The 25,137-nt window shown below is 35.5% G+C and overlaps 4 protein-coding genes across 4 annotated transcripts in view; all 4 read left to right on the top strand.

The window, feature by feature from the left end:
- The window catches only part of LOC112904459 (carbonic anhydrase 15-like), a 3,467-nt gene extending 531 nt beyond the window's left edge, over window positions 1-2,936 (top strand). Inside the window, exons 2-5 of the mRNA XM_025974553.1 lie at window positions 1,315-1,515; window positions 1,699-1,955; window positions 2,184-2,417; window positions 2,666-2,936. Of these exons, the coding sequence (XP_025830338.1) occupies window positions 1,315-1,515; window positions 1,699-1,955; window positions 2,184-2,417; window positions 2,666-2,782 (809 nt within the window). The 3' untranslated portion in view covers window positions 2,783-2,936. The remainder of the gene's footprint in view (window positions 1-1,314; window positions 1,516-1,698; window positions 1,956-2,183; window positions 2,418-2,665) is intronic.
- Window positions 2,937-6,082: 3,146 nt separating this feature from the next.
- LOC112904461 (carbonic anhydrase 14-like) lies at window positions 6,083-8,279 on the top strand. Its single transcript, XM_025974555.1, has 2 exons — window positions 6,083-6,173; window positions 7,847-8,279. Exons 1-2 carry the CDS (start codon window positions 6,098-6,100, stop codon window positions 8,071-8,073), a joined length of 303 nt encoding a protein of 100 aa, XP_025830340.1. The 5' UTR covers window positions 6,083-6,097; the 3' UTR covers window positions 8,074-8,279.
- Window positions 8,280-11,136: 2,857 nt separating this feature from the next.
- LOC112904460 (carbonic anhydrase 15-like) lies at window positions 11,137-23,619 on the top strand. Its single transcript, XM_025974554.1, has 3 exons — window positions 11,137-11,273; window positions 13,317-13,550; window positions 23,304-23,619. The coding sequence occupies exons 1-3, from the start codon at window positions 11,175-11,177 to the stop codon at window positions 23,466-23,468; spliced, it is 498 nt and encodes a 165-aa protein (XP_025830339.1). The 5' UTR covers window positions 11,137-11,174; the 3' UTR covers window positions 23,469-23,619.
- Window positions 17,251-22,764, top strand: LOC108738912 (carbonic anhydrase 15-like). The gene is made up of 4 exons (XM_018472528.1): window positions 17,251-17,324; window positions 18,199-18,411; window positions 19,147-19,403; window positions 22,354-22,764. The coding sequence occupies exons 1-4, from the start codon at window positions 17,267-17,269 to the stop codon at window positions 22,648-22,650; spliced, it is 825 nt and encodes a 274-aa protein (XP_018328030.1). The 5' UTR covers window positions 17,251-17,266; the 3' UTR covers window positions 22,651-22,764.
- Window positions 23,620-25,137: the final 1,518 nt, after the last annotated feature.

Genomic DNA, 25,137 nt, shown 5'->3' with positions numbered 1-25,137 from the left:
AGGGCGTCACTGCTAAGACTGTTTATTTACTTTAATAACATAATTTCTACTAAAATAAGCAGATACAGATTTTATGAACATTTACTAATGGAATTTTAGAATTAATTATTAACAATTTTTTTTAATTGATGCAAAATTTAATAACTCCATTTTTGAAGTCTCATTAGTTTTCCTGTTAATCTTCTCATATTGTTGACAATCAGCTATCTTCATTACAAAATTTTATGGAGCGCCGTTTTGCCAGTTATTAACGTAAAAAGAATTTATTAGACCAAAAATATTGCAACAACAATTATTCACAGGAAAATTACTACCCATAAAAAAAAACTATAATTACGTTAAAGCACAATTTCAATTAAATGACTTCGATTCATAAATATAAAAAATTTAAATTGAAGTTTGTACTGCTCGGAAACAAAATTTTAAGATGATCACTTATTATTATATTACAAAGTTTCAAAGGAATGCCATTTGGTTCTTCATTTATTTTAATTAAAATTCATGGTAATAGTACAATATCAAATAATGGAAAATATAAATTATGTAGGTATAAATTACCTAAATTTCATTCCTGAATTATAAATACATAACTTTAACTCGTATAATTTTATATTTGAAGTAGAATATGCGTTACTTTATTTCATATTCAGGAATGTTTATTTTTGAATTTGCTACTTATCGTTCAACTGAGCCCATGTCATAGCTATCAACGTGGTGGGCACATGCATCCAAAGGATCATAACATTCGAGTTGGTGATCTGGGAAAACCATCAGACATGAAAGTCATTTTCAATTAAAGATACCGATTTATCAAAAGTTGAACCGACCCACAAAGCATAACTTCGCAAAGATCATTGTCAATTATGAATAAAAGCTTAAAAAACCTTTTGGATGTTACATTACCACAACATAATAAAGTTGGTAGGCGAGCAGATTCTCTAGACAACGTCAGAGGGTAGAGCAGAAGGTCCTTCTGATGAATCGTATGAAAATGAAGACAGAAAAGAGGGAAAGTTTAATTATTTACCGAATATTACTGCCCCAGCATTCGCCTAAGTGTTCCAAGGAAACCACAAAAAACTTGGTCAGAGGCAGATAGACCTGGGATCAAACCGATGTCCTCCAGAATGTTAAACAATGTTTTAAACCTCTAAGCCATGCCGCTCGTTGTCAAACTTGAATGAACTTACATTCAATAGTAAATTTCTACATTGACATGCGCCACGTCGTGTATTACGCGTTTAAAGTATTTGTTGTTCCAAGTAACAGTATTAGTTTTAGTTCAGTTCCACAAACATGTATTAACTGCTTTAGAGTTAACGCATGGTCATCACTGGGGATACAGCAAAGAAGAACAGGCAAAATGGAAAGAACACTTCAAGTCGTGTGGAGGTCATCGTCAATCTCCAATTAGTATCAATGAAGCCATTGGCAGAAAAGTTCGCGCTTTAAAACTGGGAAATTACAATGACCCATTACCAGGACCCCTAATGCTGCACAATAACGGTCATACAGGTATGGAAGACGTATTTAACCCATATCAGAATAGTGAAGTTATTTAGGTAGGGGATAATTTGTTAATATCCACACTTAAAATGGAGTCAAACTTCAACAGAAATTTTGACAAGACCAGTTGAGAATAAGTGTTTTATTCACTTTTGTATTTTCAATTTTTGAAATTGAAATACCATTTTGCAGTGGCTCTAGAAATTGCCCATCCTCAACGTAGTCAATCCGTTCCTTATGTAGCTAACGGTTTGTTGACAAAAAGATACCAATTCGAATCTCTTCATTTTCATTGGGGCGAGAAGAATGATTTGGGAGCCGAGCATATCTTACGTGGCAAGAGATATCCGATGGAAATGCATATGGTACATAGAAATAAAAATTATCCCACTATGGAAGAGGCAATGAAGCATGCCGATGGGCTAACAGTTCTTGCCTTTTTTTATAAGGTAATCAGCTGCAACTGCAATTGTATGTACTACATAGTATTCGAAAGAATTTTTCCCATAAATTTAGTATCAAACGTTAAATAAACTTTATTAATGAAAGACATGCAATTGTTAATACAACTTTTTGCATCTCTCATTCATGCAACCATTCATTTAGACAAATTTTAAGTTTCACTTAAATTTCATAATATCTCATATCGATTGAATTGTGTTTCTGTTTTTGTTTAGCTTGATGAAAATGATAACAAACAGCTAGATCAGCTGGTAAAACATCTTCCCCGTGTCTACGCTCCTCACGCAAACATAACCTTAACTGAAACGTTTGCACTAGCATCACTTATACCCTCTAGCGAGAAGAGGCGGAGTTACTTCATGTACAATGGATCTCTTACAACACCGCCGTGTTCAGAAGCTGTCACGTGGATTGTATATTCAAATCCGATGCCTGTATCGGAAGTTCAAGTAATAAAAGATATTTCTTCTGCTCTGAGTAAAAATAGAATTAACAATTTCTAAATTGACGAGAATTGAAGTGAATTCTCGAAAAGAAAAAAAAAACAGTTGCACATTAATTCTTTGGTTCAATTGTTGATCTTCTTTGACCTGTATAAACTGCAAATTTCGGCAGATTTTTTGAGATCTCCTTATCCTTTTTCAAACTATGTATCATTTGTCGTATGGATTTATTTAGTAATATTTTTTTTGTTTAGTTGAACAAATTTCGAAGCATGTTCGGCCATGACTCGCACACAAAATTGATCAACAACTTCAGATATGTACAAGACATTGGTAGCAGAGAAGTTATTGCCCGCATACCTAGACTTTAAATAAGAAACACATCATGGAACCATCAGAACCGTTTTAACCCATGAATGTACAATCAAGTGAAAATCTCTGTCGCAAAATATTACTAATGTGTCATAAAAGCTATACTTGTAGTGTATTTTATATGTAGTGTAAATAAATTGTTGATTACATGCATTTTACATTTTACAAATTGATAATTTCACTGCGGTTGTTCATAATGGAGTCAATGCATTTCCAAAAAAGTGCACCATTGAATGATGATCTCTTCCTAAGAATTCTATTTCTTAACGGAAAGTATAAAAACCCATACAGTTTCATCATCATTATCATAAGGGCGTCACTGCTAAGACTGGTTGAATACGCACCTCCACTCTTTCCTATCCTGAGCTAATCTTCGCATTTCCCTAAAACTAGAACAACCCATATCATTAACTATTTGCGAACAGTAATCTAATCTAGGTCTACATCTACTCCTCCTAATTCCCGTTTCTGCCTCTAATACAATTCTGACTGCTCCTTCATACCTGAGATGGTGTCCTACCAGTCTATCTCGCCTAGTTCTTATTGACTTCCATAGAGTCCTCTGTTTTCCTATTCTTTTTAATACCTTTTCATTTCTAACCTTCTCTATCCACGGTATCCTCATCATTCGCCTATAACACCACACCCGTACAGTGCCGTACTCCAAACATACACCTTTAAAAACCTTTTTCAAATTACTAAATTAACTCTCAATATTGCACCTATCCCTATTGCAATGATTGATGACATCCCCCGAGGTAGTTCCCGCCCGAACATCCGAATGGGGGACTAGTTTACGTCCGGGGTGTTTTACCCCAGAGGATGTCATCATTTGAGTTCAGTTTGTTTTTCTTGGGATATCGTAATGTGGTGGTTTCCCGTTACCTTCCACATTGCAGTATTGTGCATCAGAGTGCCATACCGATCCTCGCGATCTCTGTCATCCTCAGTACTGAAACAGCTGCTGCCCTCTTTGAGGGACTTGTCTTAGTTTGGTTTCTCTTTAAGAACCCTCTCCCCCCATTATGTTTGAACCTAGGGTCCGGCTCCCTAAATCATCAAAACTCGCAATCCGATCCACCCACTCTAGTTTGTACAAGAGTTTCATCAAGGTTCAAGTCCCGTCGGATCGGTAAATGGTGTGGAACGCTTCACGATTTTGCGTGTCGTCTGTATAGGCTAGTGAAAATCATATACCAGTTTAAATGCTCAGATGACGACGTATCGAATCGCTTTTACCCCTAAATGTTCATCCACAAAACGTAAGCAATTGCGGTAAAGCTATGGATTCTGCGTTTTTAATCACGTCTAAATATCAATTGCCCATGCTTTCTCCTTGACCGTAAGGACCATCGTCAGGAACTCATCTTAACGTAGAAGAACTATACTGACTTGTAGGGGGTGGTGGGTTTCTTTATAGGGTCTTATGGTCATTGAATGGTGAAACCTTGTAATTGATGAAAATGAGTTTTAATATTAATTCGAAATGGTCTGTATTCTGTCGAAACTGCCAGACGTGGATCGCGATTTCGATCTTTTTGGATCTCATCAGCGCGTCGCAGGCAGCTCCGACAGAACACAGACCAACTTTTACCTGCTGTCTTAACAGTGCGTTTTAGAAAATACTACAAATGGCGCGGTAAACGCTATCTGTGGCACGTTGCTACATTTTTTTGTTGGAGCATACGTAATCCTAAAATGTAGCATCGTGCTACACATGGCGTTTACCGCGCCATTTGTAGTATTTTCTAAAGAGTTTTAATATGTTGTGATAGCAGTAGCTTTCCCAGAATCCCACGGGCTTCTGGCACTTTTTAGCGTGGCGTGAAGGTTGATGGTGCGGGGAAAGGCTTTCGTTTAAGAAAATGGAAATTATTTGCCGGTTTCTAATTGTTGTTTTGCCAACTCTGAGTTTGCGTTCATGTTCTATGACCCGATATTTGATTAATCGTCAGGTCTCACCGATATAATCTTGGTCACAAAGATGAAGCAATAGACACTTTGACGTTGCCGAGAACCATAATCCAGACGCTTCACCCACCAGTGAAAGCTTAAGAAATTCCAGTCACGAATTATAGGCGTTCTCCTGAGAGTTTCCTCACATTTCAATTGAAAGTCTCAATTCCATGACCATCAAGTCCCGTAAGTTATTTAACAACATTAACAGAAACGTTGGATTTGTTACATTCCTTTCTTCTTTCGTCATACTTATGTACTTCTGAAACTAAATATTGATCCGTTTGTTTTAAATTTACAGACATGATTGTGTCAGAAATACACACTTAGACTTTCGGACTTCCATTCCTTTATGAATTTATTATACAGTTACAACGTTTTAACCGTATAATATCTCAAGTGGTTATCACGCAGCTAATTGTAAGTTTAAAAGTACGAGATTTATATAATTTAGTGATCATGCTGGTGTGCCGTTTCATTTCGGTTGGTTGGGTTGCTGTTCCCGAATTATTATCAACAGTGCTTCCATATGTTGTTAATTTCCACACTTGGATGGCTAAACGTTGATTGTTGTTTCTTTAAATTCACGCCGGAGCCAGTGCTCTTCCTGATGAAGAATCGCTCCCTTCTCCTAATTAACTTGGTGATTTTTTGTTCAGGCGTGCTCTGCTAAGCCGGATCCTGTAGTTTCCTCCTACTTGGGGTATGATAAATGGACTTTTATCCAAGTTTTCCAAAGGATTATTGGTTTCCCCAATGTAAAACTGACCACATTAACATAAACTCTTTGTTTTGCTTTTGTGAGATAGCCACGGTCACCAAATTAGTTTTGAGAAGGCAGGGATTCTCCATCAGGAAGAGCACTGATTTCGGCGTGAATTTATAGAAGTAGCATTCATCCAGAAACAATTAATGTTTAGCAGTCCAAGTGTGGAAATCTGCAACATATGGAAACCGTTGTTGAAAGTATCTGGATAATCACTTCACTATCTTAACGCTTTTGCTTTAAGTTTACGATTAGTTACCTGATGACAACTGGAGATATTATACGGTCGAAATGTTGTAAGAGTATAATAAATAAATAAAGAGATGAAAGTCTGAAAGGCCAAGTGTATTCCGAATTATTGATCCGTTTCGAATTCTTCACCCCGTATATTGCAATGAGTTCTTAAACTTTATAATTATTATCAACTACATTCATTATTATTATAGTTATTATGTTATTACTATAACAACTACCTACAAGTCAATTAAAAAAAAAAGTTTAAAACAAATACCTATTAACGATAAACAAAATAAACCATTATTTTTAAACAAAGACCTTTAGTTCCAGATAGTTGTCAGATGTTGATGCAAGTATGAAGGTAGTGTCACATATGAAGATGTCCTCTTTGTATATGCAAAATGTCTTTATTATCTTATTGACTGGAATATGTAAGTAAAACTGCCAGGATATACAAATACTCTGTTCATTGAATATTTATTCTAATATACTCTATGAAGTTGAAACAATTAAGCAATATGTTAGGTACAAGTTCATTTAATATTTTAAATCAATCAACCACTTCTCATTTCGTTACTTTTAGTATTGATTGTGAACAAAACAATCATTAAAATTAGAAAATTGTGTAATAAACTTTTAATTTCTGTGCATTAGATATTACGTAAGGTATGAGAAATGTTTAAAATATTCAGATTACTTGTTAGATTGGTATATTATCGTGAAAATTTATTTTAAAATAACATAAAGGTACCTAGCATAGAGCAGACATTTTATGAATATCTACAGATCATATACATAGGAATACACAGACAGAACGTACTATGTCATTTAACATGAGTAGAATAAAATTAGTTTTCGTTTAACTGAATTTCTATTATTGTTGCAAAAAAAGGCAATCTCTATGAATAAGAGAATTCCCGAATTTATTAACAACAATGTTTTAATGAAAATATTGCAGTTTATTACAAAATTGAATTAAGTACTACAGTTTTGCTAATATTTTCTATTGTTCTTATTTTCAATTTACGTTTGCGTATGTACGCTCATTGATTTCCGGATTTCCCTGAATTAACAACAAAACTCAATTTTATCCAAAATTCCACAAATACTTTTAAAAACCCTAATATTTTATCTCGAATCCGCGTATTACATTTTTCAAACGTATTTTGTGGAATTTTGCCTAGCATAGAGCAGACATTTTATGAATATCTACAGATCATGTACATAGGAATACAAAGAGAGAACGTACTATGTCTTAAGAGATGCGGCGAGTGATGACTCCAAGGAACCATAGGCGAAGGTTATACAGTGGTGCCTATATTTCAATGAAATGAAATGCTGATAATCCTAAATGTTCCGTTTCTACACGTATGCTTTAAAAGTAGGCAACATAACAAAAACGAAACTGTTTTAATAAAAAGGGGTAATTTATTATGAAAAGGTAGCCACTGAATAGTTACAGCAATTAAAGTAGTCAAAGGTTGTTCTAAACACACTCAATTAAAGCCAGTTCAATTCAAGGAAATAAATTCCAACTACAAGCTTTATTATGAAAATTGGCTATTTGACATGTGGATGGTTCATATGCCTACTTAATTTGTAGTATAAACTTCTGGCATCCCTAAATCAAGTAATCATTTAACATGAGTAGAATAAAATTAGTTTTCGTTTAACTGAATTTCTATTATTGTTGCAAAAAAAGGCAATCTCTATGAATAAGAGAATTCCCGAATTTATTAACAACAATGTTTTAATGAAAATATTGCAGTTTATTACAAAATTGAATTAAGTACTACAGTTTTGCTAATATTTTCAATTGTTCTTATTTTCAATTTACGTTTGCGTATGTACGCTCATTGATTTCCGGATTTCCCTGAATTAACAACAAAACTCAATTTTATCCAAAATTCCACAAATACTTTTAAAAACACTAATATTTTATCTCGAATCCGCGTATTACATTTTTCAAACGTATTTTGTGGAATTCTGCCCAAAATTGTACTGTTCTTTTCTTCAATTCCACAGAGATCTATTTTCTTTTTCACGTAATATACAACTTATTGTTTAATTACTAACTTTTGTTTAAGAAAGTGTTATTTAAAAGGTGTTTCAAGTACATCGCATGACCACTGGGGGTACAGCAGCGAGGAACAGGCTAAATGGAAAGACAACTACAAATCGTGCGGAGGTGATTCGCAATCTCCAATTGCAATCGATAGTTCGAAGACAGTTCCTATGAATATGTCTGCTTTAGAACTGATATACTATGATTCACCCTTACCCGGTCCCCTACAACTACATAATAATGGTCATACAGGTATCTATAAATAAACCATTAATCCAAATAGAAAGGTTGAAGCTATTATCTAAATAGTAATTCATTGCTATTCACATCAAAATAAAAACGATTTTTGTTCATGAAATCAAAAAACAACAATAAATAATAAAATCCATTTATCGCTCCTAAAAACAATTTAATGTCATTCTTGTTTTATGGGTTACAATAGAGAAAACGATAGAAAAAGGAAAGAGTGTGTACATAGGATTTATAGATTTAGAAAAAGCTTTTGACAGTGTTATATGGAGCAAGATGTTAAATATATTTAAAAATTAGATGAGTTACAGAAATAGAAGAGTGATACTTAGTTTGTATAAAGAACAACAGGCAGTCACAGAGCTGGAGCTGCAACGTCGATAAGTGAATATTAGGAAGCGAGTCAGACCTGTCACCGCTACTTCTTAATCTACACATCGAACATGCAATGAACATCATTAAACACAAATAGTACAACTGTAGGGATAGATATACAGGGGCAAAAGATCAGTATGCTTAGATTTGCAGATGATATAGCAGTATAAGCATTTAGCAAGAAGGAGTTAGAGATACCTTTAAATAAAATGAAGGCGGTATTTACAAAACAGTATTGTATGAAAATAAATAAAAGTAAAACAAAAATACTGGTTTGCAAGGGAAGAAACGGTAGAGAAACAGCACATGCAAAGATAGTAGACGAAAAATTAGAAGGATTATAAGAATCTATAGGAAGTCAGATAAGTCAGGACGGAAGTAGTAGGAATATAAAGCAGAGGATAGCGTAGGGTCGAGTAGCCTTCAATAAAAAGAAGTCACTTCTGTGCTCGCGAATGGTTAATTTAGAAATTCGAAAAATATTGTTAAAGGTGTATGTATGGAGTGCGGCGCTGTAGGGGTACGAAACATGAACGGTTAGAAGAGTTCGAAATGTGGTGTTACAAGCGAGCGATGAGGATATCGTGGATGGAGAGGGTTAGAAATGAAGGGGTATTAGAAAGAATAGGAGAACAGTGGACTCTATGGAATCCATAGGCGAGATGGGTTGGTAGGACACCTTCTCAGGTATGAAGGTACAGTCAGAAACGTATTAGGGACGGAAACGGGATTTAGGAGGGGTAGAGGTAGACCTAGATTAGATTACTTGTCGTAAATAGTTAAGGATGTGGGTTGTTCCAATTTTAGGGAAATGTGAAGATTATTACAAGATAGGAAAGAGTGGAGGTACGTGTCCAACCAGTCTTGGGCCTAACGATCTTATGATAATGAGAGATATAGGAAGATTATGAAACATCGTCAATAATAAATAAATATTAAACACAAAATAAAGCTTTTCGACAGAGCTTGGTTATAGAGTCATTTGGGAAACACAATCATGGGGTCCACACAAAACAAAACCAAAGGCGGGTAACTAACATTTCATCGTGCCCATTTGGCGTGGGTTTGAACGGTAAATTTTCGAGTTTTTTAAAAGTTTTAAAAAAACATAAAGACAAGGGAAAAGGATACGTACCTTGCTCTCAATACCACGTGCAATATTTGTTATTTCGTGCTTATATACGAGGGTGGATTGATAAGTTTCCGGCCTGACCAAGAAAAACAAGGTTTTTAAAAATTTTTTTTTTNATCATAATAACGTCGTCAGTCCTAAATACTGGTTAGACACACACCTCCTCTCTTTTCTATCCTGAGCATTTCCACAAAACGAGAACAATCCATATCCTTAATTATTTGCTCATCATCATAATAAGGTCGTTCGTCTTAAGACTGGTTGGACACGTACCGCCACTCTTTCCTATCCTGCGCATTTCCCCAAAGCTAGAAAAAAAACTCTTGGGTGTTTCATTCCCACCAGCCAGTAATGCTGGTGGGCGGGCAGTTCCTCCGGACTACGCCGGAAGGTAGGGCGGAAGGCCCTCTTCAGCCTGCTTTCAGGAATCATGAAAATGGGTGGGTGGTGGTTCGCGTGAGAAAGATGAGACGGACGAAATGAAGACAGAAGAGAATGAAAGATTATCTGTGGAATATCACTACCCCAGCATTTACCGAAGTGGTCCAAGGAAACCACAGAAAAACTTGGACCAAGGCAGACGGACCCGGAATCGAACCGGCGTCCTCCCGAATCCTAAGCAATGGTCTAAACCTCTAGGCCATGCCGCTCGGTTCCAAAGCTAGAGCAACCCATATCCTTAAATATTTACGAACTGTAATCTACTCTAGGTCTACCTCTACCTCTCCTAACTTCCGTTTCTGCATCTAATATGTCTCTGACTAGACCTTCATGCTTGAGAAGGTGTCCTACCAACCTATCTCACTTAATTCTTATTGACTTCCAGAGTCCTCTGTTCTCCTATTCTTTCTTATATCTCTTCATTTCTAACCTTCTCTATCCACGGTATCCTCATCATTCGCGGGTTACAGCACATTTCGAACACTTCTAACCTTTTCTCAAGTCATTGTTAATATTTTTAATATTTATTTGTATTTGTTAACTTGTCCCGAAAATGCAAATTTCTGTAGCCCTTTTCAGATCTCCCTATTTTTTCGTCTGCTGCTTCATCTAACACCGGAATATACTGTAATATTTTTTTTGTTTAGGTGAACAAATTTCGAAGTATGTTAACTCACGACAACCACACAAGACTGACATGTAACTTCAGATGTTTGCAAAAAATAAATACAAGATCAATTTTCTATCGCAAATCTTCCTCACAAAGGAGGAATTCCAACCCCTTCAGCCATCGAGGTTCCATTCACCTTTAAATATTCGGTTCTACATGCTCTATCTCATCATGTACTGTGCAAGTGCAAATCTCTGTAGCAGGACACTACCATGTCTTAGCTCTAAAGTGTAAAACTTTTGTAATCAGCTGTAGCTTCCTTTCTGCTTTAACAAATATATTGTAACGAATTATTTTTTAACATGTACGTCAATTGATTTGTCTTGGTATATACAGGGCGTTCCACCTAGGGCGGTTTCGTCTACAACTCTGTTATTATGCATTTAATAAAACAAATGTTTTGATAAAAGTGATCATAAAATAACAGGATACATGTGATCACCATCTAAAATGCATACAGTTTAGGTTCCGAACATGCTTTCAATGAGAAGAAATTTACTATGGAAATGCATCTGGTCCATCGAAATAAAAAATTTCTAGGTATGGAAGAAGCATTGGATCATACCGACGGGCTAACAGTTCTTGCGTTCTTTTTTCAGGTAATAAAATACATATAACTGTGAAAAAGATATTCAGCAATTCTTTAACTAATAAGTTGTAAAGAATTATCTACTGAAAATTGCCACAAATAGAAAAAAATATATTCGCATTCATTACTACGACGAGTTTTGGTCGAATAGCATGAAAGTCATAACACAAATTTCTATATGCAATCTTTCTGTGTTTGCCACAACGCGTAGTGGGCGCTTTTATGAAACCTATTATATGAATCTTGCGATGTGGATGCATTTTTAGTGACCACAACGTGTTCTGAGATAAAGAAATGGTGTTGTTAACGTAATAGGAATACATGTGATCACTTTCTAAAATGCACACGGCTCAAAAAGCGTTGTGAGTTTTCTTCATTCTTACAAAGCGTTGTGTTTGGTAAATGTCTAGATGATGGCCCCCACCCCCGAAGGGTGTGGGATCGAATGAGGGGTCTCCCCCACCACTGTACCATAAAAAGTTCGTGGCGGTCTCACCCCCATACAACGTTATGGGGGTTAGATGGGGGTGGGTGTAGGGGAGATCGAAAGAGGGAGTGGTCATCTGAGTAAAACCCCATAAAAAAATCCCGGCGGTCTCATTATGGGGTTTGAAAGTTGATTATTTTCACAATTTTCATACACTATAATTCAAATAAAATTTAATAAAAAAAATAATTTCAAGCGGGTGGAGGTGGGGGATCGAAAGAGGGTGGTCACTTGAACAAAATCCGATAACCTTACCTAGCCTAGCCTAACCTACCCTATTGACGAAGATATTTAAATAATGTTTTATATAACTTCCTCAATATTTTTATGTATTTTTCCATTAGTTTTACCTTTGAATATTGTTTAAGAATGACTATAAATATTTACATGCCTAGAAATGTATAAAAATTGGCATATATATTAACTTTGATCCCCCATAACTTTGTGGCGATATCCACCACATGTTTGAAAATTGTTTCTTTTTGTGTACATATTGTAAATACCTATCTAAAATATTTCTTTTCTGTTTTCGATTAGGGTCTATAAAAATTCCTTCCTTTCGTAAATAATTGTATCTTTCTTATCTATTTAAATAACTCTATTACTGTAAATTCCTATAATCCCTGTAACATTTCATCTTTCGTGTACTAACCGCATGACGTCGGTACCTTTCATTCCTTCCTAATTACATTTTTACAATCGGTTTCTTCGGTGGTTGACCGGCCATCAATTTCTTGGTATTTCTAATCTTAAAGTTTCCATATTTTAATGCTTCCCTAGTCGTATCTACTACCCTCTCTATTCCTTCCTTGTAGAACAGTTTTTCATTTTTCATAAAATGCCAAATCAGTTCGTCTTACGCCTTAGGCAGAACAAGTCTCTTCTCTTCTCCTTTCGTTACGCCAGTTGTTGTTAAGTTGTAAATATATGTTGTTGTTATCTAGTTTTAGTTATTCGTTTTCTCCTCAAAACCTTCTATAACGAAGTAACCCAAACAAACTACAACAACTTTTTATGGGGGTGAGACCGCCACGAACTTTTTATGGTACAGTGGTGGGGGAGACCTCCTCTTTCGATCCCCCCCATCCTCACCCCCAAGGGGTGAAGGCCATCAACTAGACCTTTACCTTGTATTTAAATAGTATGATACTCAGGACACGAATTTCACTATATCGTCTTCTCTGTATTTGCCACAACACGTTCTGAGTTGTTTTCTTGCTTCATGAGTGTTTTGGTTCCTTGAGCCTACCATTATTAGGTAAGTAAGCACATTGCTTTCAAAGAAATGGGTAGGGAACATTTAATTTTATGAAATTCTTTGAATCGCTTGCTTAAGATACATTGCTATTCCTTCAATCTAAAGTATAAGCCCACAACAAACGAAATAAGTTTAGTTGTTGTGACGCACCAGGAGTGAACAATTATTTCATCAGTCTTTAGAGTTACATTGGAACAGTCACGTCCACATTAAAATATGATTTTAATAATGACGGTTGTGTATTTGCTGTATGTGGTAAATTCTCCATAAAATCATATTTATAGAATTGTTCTTCTGCTTTTGTTTAGATTAGTGAAAAAGAAAACAAACCGCTGAATCAAATTTTGAGACATCTACCTCGAGTATACCATTCCGATGCGAGAGTTTTTTTCACTTCAACTTTTACGCTAGCATCTATTTTGCCTAAGCCTAAGAATATGAAAAGATTCTACATGTACACAGGATCTCTGACAACACCGCCGTGTTCAGAAGCTGTCACATGGATTGTATTTCCAAATCCGATGCCTGTATCAAACAAACAAGTAATAAATAATATTCCTTCTGTCTCGGCGAGAAGTAGAGAGATCTGAATTTAGGAAAAAATAACATGGTCACCAGGTTAAGGTTCGCAGATATCTAAAATGATCACCGTAGATCTCCTCAGATCTACAACTTTGTCATCACGATTTTCGAAGATTATTTTAGAACCATTAGATAAGTACTTTAGGTCACCAACAATGCACAATTACTGATATTACTCAAATCATCCTCATCATCATAATAACGTCGTCAGTCCTAAATACTGGTTAGACACACACCTCCTCTCTTTTCTATCCTGAGCATTTCCACAAAACGAGAACAATCCATATCCTTAATTATTTGCTCATCATCATAATAAGGTCGTTCGTCTTAAGACTGGTTGGACACGTACCGCCACTCTTTCCTATCCTGCGCATTTCCCCAAAGCTAGAAAAAAAACTCTTGGGTGTTTCATTCCCACCAGCCAGTAATGCTGGTGGGCGGGCAGTTCCTCCGGACTACGCCGGAAGGTAGGGCGGAAGGCCCTCTTCAGCCTGCTTTCAGGAATCATGAAAATGGGTGGGTGGTGGTTCGCGTGAGAAAGATGAGACGGACGAAATGAAGACAGAAGAGAATGAAAGATTATCTGTGGAATATCACTACCCCAGCATTTACCGAAGTGGTCCAAGGAAACCACAGAAAAACTTGGACCAAGGCAGACGGACCCGGAATCGAACCGGCGTCCTCCCGAATCCTAAGCAATGGTCTAAACCTCTAGGCCATGCCGCTCGGTTCCAAAGCTAGAGCAACCCATATCCTTAAATATTTACGAACTGTAATCTACTCTAGGTCTACCTCTACCTCTCCTAACTTCCGTTTCTGCATCTAATATGTCTCTGACTAGACCTTCATGCTTGAGAAGGTGTCCTACCAACCTATCTCACTTAATTCTTATTGACTTCCAGAGTCCTCTGTTCTCCTATTCTTTCTTATATCTCTTCATTTCTAACCTTCTCTATCCACGGTATCCTCATCATTCGCGGGTTACAGCACATTTCGAACACTTCTAACCTTTTCTCAAGTCATTGTTANAGTTTTCTTCATTGCTATAAAGCGTTGTGGTTGTATACCATTACAATCACAACACAAATTTCACCATATCATGTTTCTTTCTTTGCCGCAACGCATCATGGGCGCTTTTATAACATTTATAACACGCATTTTGCGATGTGGATGTTTTCAGTGACCACAACGTGTTTTGAGATAATGAAATGGTGTTAATAAAATAACAGGATACATGTGATCACCATCTAAAATGCATACACTTATTGAGAAAATGTGTTCAGTTGTAGTATTAAGATCAAGTTCGGCTCAGAAAGTGTCGAGAGTTTTCTTCATTGCTATAAAGCGTTGTGGTTGTATACCATTACAATCACAACACAAATTTCACCATATCATGTTTCTTTCTTTGCCGCAACGCATCATGGGCGCTTTTATAACATTTATAACACGCATTTTGCGATGTGGATGTTTTCAGTGACCACAACGTGTTTTGAGATAATGAAATGGTGTTAATAAAATAACAGGATACATGTGATCACCATCTAAAATGCATACACTTATTGAGAAAATGTGTTCAGTTGTAGTATTAAGATCAAGTTCGGCTCAGAAAGTGTCGAGAGTTTTCTTCATTGCTATAAAGCGTTGTGGTTGTATACCATTACAATCACAACACAAATTTCACCATATCATGTTTCTTTCTTTGCCGCAACGCATCATGGGCGCTTTTATAACATTTATAACACGCATTTTGCGATGTGGATGTTTTCAGTGACCACAACGTGTTTTGAGATAATGAAATGGTGTTAATAAAATAACAGGATACATGTGATCACCATCTAAAATGCATACACTTATTGAGAAAATGTGTTCAGTTGTAGTATTAAGATCAAGTTCGGCTCAGAAAGTGTCGAGAGTTTTCTTCATTGCTATAAAGCGTTGTGGTTGTATACCATTACAATCACAACACAAATTTCACCATATCATGTTTCTTTCTTTGCCGCAACGCATCATGGGCGCTTTTATAACATTTATAACACGCATTTTGCGATGTGGATGTTTTCAGTGACCACAACGTGTTTTGAGATAATGAAATGGTGTTAATAAAATAACAGGATACATGTGATCACCATCTAAAATGCATACACTTATTGAGAAAATGTGTTCAGTTGTAGTATTAAGATCAAGTTCGGCTCAGAAAGTGTCGAGAGTTTTCTTCATTGCTATAAAGCGTTGTGGTTGTATACCATTACAATCACAACACAAATTTCACCATATCATGTTTCTTTCTTTGCCGCAACGCATCATGGGCGCTTTTATAACATTTATAACACGCATTTTGCGATGTGGATGTTTTCAGTGACCACAACGTGTTTTGAGATAATGAAATGGTGTTAATAAAATAACAGGATACATGTGATCACCATCTAAAATGCATACACTTATTGAGAAAATGTGTTCAGTTGTAGTATTAAGATCAAGTTCGGCTCAGAAAGTGTCGAGAGTTTTCTTCATTGCTATAAAGCGTTGTGGTTGTATACCATTACAATCACAACACAAATTTCACCATATCATGTTTCTTTCTTTGCCGCAACGCATCATGGGCGCTTTTATAACATTTATAACACGCATTTTGCGATGTGGATGTTTTCAGTGACCACAACGTGTTTTGAGATAATGAAATGGTGTTAATAAAATAACAGGATACATGTGATCACCATCTAAAATGCATACACTTATTGAGAAAATGTGTTCAGTTGTAGTATTAAGATCAAGTTCGGCTCAGAAAGTGTCGAGAGTTTTCTTCATTGCTATAAAGCGTTGTGGTTGTATACCATTACAATCACAACACAAATTTCACCATATCATGTTTCTTTCTTTGCCGCAACGCATCATGGGCGCTTTTATAACATTTATAACACGCATTTTGCGATGTGGATGTTTTCAGTGACCACAACGTGTTTTGAGATAATGAAATGGTGTTAATAAAATAACAGGATACATGTGATCACCATCTAAAATGCATACACTTATTGAGAAAATGTGTTCAGTTGTAGTATTAAGATCAAGTTCGGCTCAGAAAGTGTCGAGAGTTTTCTTCATTGCTATAAAGCGTTGTGGTTGTATACCATTACAATCACAACACAAATTTCACCATATCATGTTTCTTTCTTTGCCGCAACGCATCATGGGCGCTTTTATAACATTTATAACACGCATTTTGCGATGTGGATGTTTTCAGTGACCACAACGTGTTTTGAGATAATGAAATGGTGTTAATAAAATAACAGGATACATGTGATCACCATCTAAAATGCATACACTTATTGAGAAAATGTGTTCAGTTGTAGTATTAAGATCAAGTTCGGCTCAGAAAGTGTCGAGAGTTTTCTTCATTGCTATAAAGCGTTGTGGTTGTATACCATTACAATCACAACACAAATTTCACCATATCATGTTTCTTTCTTTGCCGCAACGCATCATGGGCGCTTTTATAACATTTATAACACGCATTTTGCGATGTGGATGTTTTCAGTGACCACAACGTGTTTTGAGATAATGAAATGGTGTTAATAAAATAACAGGATACATGTGATCACCATCTAAAATGCATACACTTATTGAGAAAATGTGTTCAGTTGTAGTATTAAGATCAAGAGGTATAAGGGTAGTGTCACATATGAAGATGTCTTCCTTGTATATGCAAAATGTCTTTATTATCTTATTGACTGGAATAAGTAAGTAAAACTGCCAGGATATACAAATACTCTGTTCATTGAATATTTATTGTAATATACTCTATGAAGTTGAAACAATTAAGCAATATGTTAGGTACAAATTCATTTAATATTTTAAATCAATCAACCACTTCTCATTTCGTTACTTTTAGTATTGATTGTGAACAAAACAATCATTAAAATTAGAAAATTGTGTAATAAACTTTTAATTTCTGTGCATTAGATATTACGTAAGGTATGAGAAATGTTTAAAATATTCAGATTACTTGTTAGATTGGTATATTATCGTGAAAATTTATTTTAAAATAACATAAAGGTACCTAGCATAGAGCAGACATTTTATGAATATCTACAGATCATATACATAGGAATACACAGACAGAACGTACTATGTCATTTAACATGAGTAGAATAAAATTAGTTTTCGTTTAACTGAATTTCTATTATTGTTGCAAAAAAGAGGCAACCTCTATGAACTAGGAATAAGAGAATTCCCGAATTTATTAACAATAATGTTTTAATGAAAATATTGCATTTATTACAAAATTGAATTAAGTACTACAGTTTTGCTAATATTTTCCATTGTTCTTATTTTCAATTTACGTTTGCGTATGTACGCTTATTGATTTCCGGATTTCCCTGAATTAACAACAAAACTCAATTTTATCCAAAATTCCACAAATACTTTTAAAAACACTAATATTTTATCTCGAATCCGCGTATTACATTTTTCAAACGTATTTTGTGGAATTTTGCCCAAAATTGTACTGTTCTCTTCTTCAGTTCCACAGAGATCTATTTTCTTTTTCACGTAATATACAACTTATTGTTTAATTACTAACTTTTGTTTAACTATGAAAGTGTTATTTAAAAGGTGTTTCAAGTACATCGCATGACCACTGGGGGTACAGCAGGGAGGAACAGGCTAAATGGAAAGACAACTACAAATCGTGCGGAGGTGATTCGCAATCTCCAGTTGCAATCTATAGTTCGAAGAGCATTCCTATGAATATGTCTGCTTTAGAACTGATACACTATCGTGATCCCTTACCCGGTCCCCTAAAACTACATAATAATGGTCATACAGGTATCTGTTAACAAACCATTAATCCAAATAGAAAGGTTGAAGCCATTAATTAAATAGTAATTCATGATTCCACAATTTGAAATCAAAAGCAATTAACAATAAATAATAAAATCCATTTGTCGTTTCTAAAAACAATTTAAATGTCATTTCTGCTTTACGGGTAATAATAGAAAAAACGATAGAAAAAAGGAAGAGTGCGTACACAGGATTTGTTCATTCGGAAAAAGCTTTTAACAATGTTATATTATATGATAACTAAGGTGTTAAATATACTTAAAAATGTAGAGATGAGTTACAGAGATAGAAGAGTGATACTTAGTTTGTATAAAGAGCAACAGGCAGTTATTGAGCTGTATAGGAAAATTATGAAACATCGTCAATAGTTAATAAATAAATATTAAACATAAAATAAAGCTNAGTGACCACAACGTGTTTTGAGATAATGAAATGGTGTTAATAAAATAACAGGATACATGTGATCACCATCTAAAATGCATACACTTATTGAGAAAATGTGTTCAGTTGTAGTATTAAGATCAAGTTCGGCTCAGAAAGTGTCGAGAGTTTTCTTCATTGCTATAAAGCGTTGTGGTTGTATACCATTACAATCACAACACAAATTTCACCATATCATTATATGTTTACATTTTGGTTATTTGGTAAAATTTCACGATAGATTTTAACAAGAAACATAAAGACAAGGCCTTGCCCTAAATAATAAAGAACACTTTGCAGTTGTTCTGACTATTGGCCCTGAGTCACGTCACAGACGTGTTCCCTATATATTTGGAGGTATGTTGGCAGATGAATACGTCTTCGAAAGCCTTCACTTCCATTGGGGTGACGTGAACAGTTTAGGTTCCGAACATGAATTCAATGACGTGAAGTTTACTATGGAAATGCATCTGGTCCATAGAAATAAAAAATTTCAAAATATAGAAGAAGCATCGCATGATCCCAAAGGGCTAGCAGTTCTTGCTTTCTTTTTTCAGGTAATAAAATACATGTAACTGTGAAAAAGATATTCAGCAATTCTTTAACAGATGAGTTGCAGAAGAATTATCTACTGAAAATTGCCACAAATAGAAAGAAATATGTTTGAATTCATTGCTACGACTCCTTGTGGTCGAATAGCGTGATACTCATAACACAAATTTCGCTATATCATGTTTCTATATTTTCCGCAACGCATCATGGGCGCTTTTATAACATTTATAACATGCATTTTGCGATGTGGATGTTTTCAGTGACCACAACGTGTTTTGAGATAAAGAAATGGTGTTAATAAAATAACAGGATACATGTGATCACCATCTAAAATGCATACACATATTGAGAAAATGTGTTCAGTTGTAGTATTAAGATCAAGTTCGGCTCAGAAAGTGTCGAGAGTTTTCTTCATTGCTATAAAGCGTTGTGGTTGTATACCATTACAATCACAACACAAATTTCACCATATCATGTTTCTTTCTTTGCCGCAACGCATCATGGGCGCTTTTATAACATTTATAACACGCATTTTGCGATGTGGATGTTTTCAGTGACCACAACGTGTTTTGAGATAATGAAATGGTGTTAATAAAATAACAGGATACATGTGATCACCATCTAAAATGCATACACTTATTGAGAAAATGTGTTCAGTTGTAGTATTAAGATCAAGTTCGGCTCAGAAAGTGTCGAGAGTTTTCTTCATTGCTATAAAGCGTTGTGGTTGTATACCATTACAATCACAACACAAATTTCACCATATCATGTTTCTTTCTTTGCCGCAACGCATCATGGGCGCTTTTATAACATTTATAACACGCATTTTGCGATGTGGATGTTTTCAGTGACCACAACGTGTTTTGAGATAATGAAATGGTGTTAATAAAATAACAGGATACATGTGATCACCATCTAAAATGCATACACTTATTGAGAAAATGTGTTCAGTTGTAGTATTAAGATCAAGTTCGGCTCAGAAAGTGTCGAGAGTTTTCTTCATTGCTATAAAGCGTTGTGGTTGTATACCATTACAATCACAACACAAATTTCACCATATCATGTTTCTTTCTTTGCCGCAACGCATCATGGGCGCTTTTATAACATTTATAACACGCATTTTGCGATGTGGATGTTTTCAGTGACCACAACGTGTTTTGAGATAATGAAATGGTGTTAATAAAATAACAGGATACATGTGATCACCATCTAAAATGCATACACTTATTGAGAAAATGTGTTCAGTTGTAGTATTAAGATCAAGTTCGGCTCAGAAAGTGTCGAGAGTTTTCTTCATTGCTATAAAGCGTTGTGGTTGTATACCATTACAATCACAACACAAATTTCACCATATCATGTTTCTTTCTTTGCCGCAACGCATCATGGGCGCTTTTATAACATTTATAACACGCATTTTGCGATGTGGATGTTTTCAGTGACCACAACGTGTTTTGAGATAATGAAATGGTGTTAATAAAATAACAGGATACATGTGATCACCATCTAAAATGCATACACTTATTGAGAAAATGTGTTCAGTTGTAGTATTAAGATCAAGTTCGGCTCAGAAAGTGTCGAGAGTTTTCTTCATTGCTATAAAGCGTTGTGGTTGTATACCATTACAATCACAACACAAATTTCACCATATCATGTTTCTTTCTTTGCCGCAACGCATCATGGGCGCTTTTATAACATTTATAACACGCATTTTGCGATGTGGATGTTTTCAGTGACCACAACGTGTTTTGAGATAATGAAATGGTGTTAATAAAATAACAGGATACATGTGATCACCATCTAAAATGCATACACTTATTGAGAAAATGTGTTCAGTTGTAGTATTAAGATCAAGTTCGGCTCAGAAAGTGTCGAGAGTTTTCTTCATTGCCATAAAGCGTTGTGGTTGTATACCATTACAGTCACAACACAAATTTCGCCATATCATGTTTCTATATTTGCCGCAACGCATCATGGGCGCTTTTATAAGATTTATAACACGATTTTTGCGATGTGGATGTTTTTCAGTGACCACAACGTGTTCTGAGATAAAGAAATTGTGTGTTTTTTTTTATGGTGGGTTTTCTTTATTTTTACAAACCGTTGTGTTCAAATAGTATCAGGACACGAATTTCGCGATGTTGTCTTTTCTGTATTTGCCGCAACGCGTTTTGACTTGTTTTCTTGCTCCGTGAGTATTTTGGTTCATTGAGCCTTCCATTATTAGGTAAGTAAGCACATTGCTTTCAAAGAAATGGGCAGGGAACATTTACTTCTATGAAATTCTTTGAATCGCTTGCTTAAGATACTATTGCTACTGCTCCAATCTAAACCCACAACAAACAATCTAAATTTAAAATAATTCGATGAGGTCTGTATTCTGTCGAAACTACCTGACGCGGATCGCGATTTCGATCTTTTTGGATCTCATCAGCGCGTTGCAGACAGCTCCGACAGAACACAGACCAACTTTTACCTGCTGTCTTAACAGCGCGTTTTAGAAAATACCACAAATGGCGCGGTAAACGTCATCTGTAGTACGATGCAACATTTTTAGGATTACATATGCTCCAACAAAGTCCACTTGGCAGTTTCGACAGAAGACAGACCACTTCGATTATGGTAACGTGTCTATCACGTTGAGGTTAGCTACGCCGGGATTCGTTTCAACAAGTAGATATACACACAAGTGGACGATGTTGGTGCATACGTAATCCTAAAAATGTAGCATCGTACTACAGATGGCGTTCACCGCGCCATTTGAGGTACTTTCTAAAATGTAAGTTTACTTATTGTGACGCACCATGAGGGAACAATTATTTTATCAGTCTTTTAGAGTTGAACATAGTCACGTTCCCACTTAAATATGATTTCAATGATGACGGTTGTGTATTTGCTGTATGTAGTAAATTATCCATTAAATCATATTGATAGAATTCTTCTTCTCCTTTTGTTTAGCTTCGTGAAAAAGAAAATAAACCGCTGAATCACATTGTGAGACATCTGCCACGAGTATACGAATCCGATGCGAGTTTTGTTTTGAATGAAACTTTGACGCTAGCATCTATTTTGCCTAGCTTTAGGAAAATGGGCAGATTCTACATGTACCCAGGATCTCTTACAACACCGCCGTGTTCAGAAGCTGTCATGTGGGTTGTATTTTCAAATCCGATGCCTGTATCAGACGAACAAGTAATAAAAAATTTCCTTCTATCTCGGCAAGAAGTAGAGAGATCTGAATTTAGGAAAAAATAAGATGGTCACCAGGTTAAGGTTTGCGGATATCTAAAATGATCACCGTAGATCTCCTCAGATTTTGTAATCACGTTATTCAAAGATTATTTTAGAACCGTTAGATAGGTACTTCAGGTCAAGAACAATGCCCAATTACTGATATTACTCAAATAATCATCATCATCATAATAACGTCGTCAGTCCTAAGACTGGTTGGACACGCACCTCCTCTCTCAAAACTAGAACAATCCATATCCTTAACTATTTGCCAGCACTAATCTAATCTAGGTCTACNGGTCTACCTCTACCTCTCCTAACTTCCGTTTCTGCATCTAATATGTCTCTGACTAGACCTTCATGCTTGAGAAGGTGTCCTACCAACCTATCTCACTTAATTCTTATTGACTTCCAGAGTCCTCTGTTCTCCTATTCTTTCTTATATCTCTTCATTTCTAACCTTCTCTATCCACGGTATCCTCATCATTCGCGGGTTACAGCACATTTCGAACACTTCTAACCTTTTCTCAAGTCATTGTTAATATTTTTAATATTTATTTGTATTTGTTAACTTGTCCCGAAAATGCAAATTTCTGTAGCCCTTTTCAGATCTCCCTATTTTTTCGTCTGCTGCTTCATCTAACACCGGAATATACTGTAATATTTTTTTTGTTTAGGTGAACAAATTTCGAAGTATGTTAACTCACGACAACCACACAAGACTGACATGTAACTTCAGATGTTTGCAAAAAATAAATACAAGATCAATTTTCTATCGCAAATCTTCCTCACAAAGGAGGAATTCCAACCCCTTCAGCCATCGAGGTTCCATTCACCTTTAAATATTCGGTTCTACATGCTCTATCTCATCATGTACTGTGCAAGTGCAAATCTCTGTAGCAGGACACTACCATGTCTTAGCTCTAAAGTGTAAAACTTTTGTAATCAGCTGTAGCTTCCTTTCTGCTTTAACAAATATATTGTAACGAATTATTTTTTAACATGTACGTCAATTGATTTGTCTTGGTATATACAGGGCGTTCCACCTAGGGCGGTTTCGTCTACAACTCTGTTATTATGCATTTAATAAAACAAATGTTTTGATAAAAGTGATCTGAAATCATATGGTGCATATACAGGAAATATTATCAGTCACCCAGGGTGTTCCCTTCTTTCTAACTTTGTTATTTTAAATGGAACACTCGGTTTCTCAAGGCAATGTAGGCAAAATGGGTCTCATTTTTGTAATACAACCTTCACTGCCAGAGAAACTTAGTCCAGACCTTTACCGGAAGGATTCCAGCGGACACAAGTTGATAACTTCCGACAAAAATCCTTTTTACATCCCATATAATACACTTTACTTTTCCTAGAGGTTAATATTTGATATTAATTTGAAAATTCATTCTTAATTTTTACCCCCTATACATTAGCTCTAATTAATGAAGAAAAATTGATGCTGTTGTCACACCCTCGCCGGGAGTCGAACCCGGGACCTTTGGCTTCACGCACCAATAACCTGATCGCTAAGCTACGAAAGGTGACAACAACAACAACAAAAAAAAGTCGTGTTAGGTACACTATTTATAATTCAATAACGGCTAAACCAATTTCTATCCTGTGCCCATGGGTGGGTGGAGTGGTGAAGAAGAGTTGCAATGTTTAAATGGAATATAATATATTATTTGTCGTCAGATTTATTTGAAACTTGTTCTTAATGGTCTCTCACTTAATTTCTGGAAGACCTATCTCGACATTTTAAAAACTTCAACCTCCAAAGGGAGGGGGGTAAAAAGATGTTGCAATTTTTGTTTGGGATATACTTTATTTGTGTTTGAATTTACTTGAAACTTGGTTTATATGCTGTTTGATATTATTAATCAAGTGAAAAGAGGTTGCAACGTTTCCATGGGGTATATTTTATTTGTACTCGGATTTACTCGAATGTTGCTCATTGTTGAAATTAAGCAAATACGTGTTTTGACAATTTTTAAAAATTAACCATTAAGGATGAAATGTTATTGCTACGTCTGTACTTGAAATCTAAGATGGCGACATTGCATAACATTAAAACGTTGTAAGAGTGAATTGGGAGTTAAAAGGTTTTATCAAGAAACAATATTAATTTCTACGAGCGAAACCGCGGGGAATAGCTATTTTTATATTATAAACGCATTTATGGAACTGCATTAGGATTTGTTTCAAGGTGCTTCACCCCTGTTCGCATTCATTTGGTGCAATAGGTTTTTAAAATTAATTACTTTGATCTCAACCTATGTTTAATCAGAATTCTCCAATAAGCAAGTTAATTAAAAGAAGAACTACATAATTCTTTCGGTACCTACAATTTAATTATTTCAGTGTTGAGTGTACTTCCGCGTCCGCAAAAATTTACTATTTACCTCTCTATCCGTTATGACACTTCCGTTGCATCAATAGTACCTCTCATAATACTGTGAATATAGACAAACACTTCTTCAATTCCTACTTCTGACTTGATGGCCCAAAGAT

Source organism: Agrilus planipennis, unplaced genomic scaffold, assembly GCF_000699045.2.
Source record: "Agrilus planipennis isolate EAB-ADULT unplaced genomic scaffold, Apla_2.0 scaffold147, whole genome shotgun sequence".
NCBI classification, from domain to species: Eukaryota; Metazoa; Arthropoda; class Insecta; order Coleoptera; family Buprestidae; genus Agrilus; species Agrilus planipennis.
The sequence above is the reverse complement of the archived record's forward strand: the minus strand, read 5'-3'. Positions and strand labels throughout refer to the sequence as shown.

Bases quoted from the DNA above. Each gene is read 5' to 3' on its own strand.
- LOC108738912 (XM_018472528.1), top strand. From the start codon at position 17,267: ATGAAGATGTCTTCCTTGTATATGCAAAATGTCTTTATTATCTTATTG. The intron at 17,325-18,198 runs GTAAGTAAAACT...GTTATTTAAAAG, and splicing joins TATCTTATTGACTGGAATAA to GTGTTTCAAGTACATCGCAT. The intron at 19,404-22,353 runs GTAATAAAATAC...CCTTTTGTTTAG, and splicing joins TTCTTGCTTTCTTTTTTCAG to CTTCGTGAAAAAGAAAATAA.
- LOC112904461 (XM_025974555.1), top strand. From the start codon at position 6,098: ATGAAGGTAGTGTCACATATGAAGATGTCCTCTTTGTATATGCAAAAT. The intron at 6,174-7,846 runs GTAAGTAAAACT...GTTATTTAAAAG, and splicing joins TATCTTATTGACTGGAATAT to GTGTTTCAAGTACATCGCAT.
- LOC112904460 (XM_025974554.1), top strand. From the start codon at position 11,175: ATGGAAATGCATCTGGTCCATCGAAATAAAAAATTTCTAGGTATGGAA. The intron at 11,274-13,316 runs GTAATAAAATAC...GCTTTTGTTTAG, and splicing joins TTCTTGCGTTCTTTTTTCAG to ATTAGTGAAAAAGAAAACAA. The intron at 13,551-23,303 runs GTAATAAATAAT...TTTTTTGTTTAG, and splicing joins TGCCTGTATCAAACAAACAA to GTGAACAAATTTCGAAGTAT.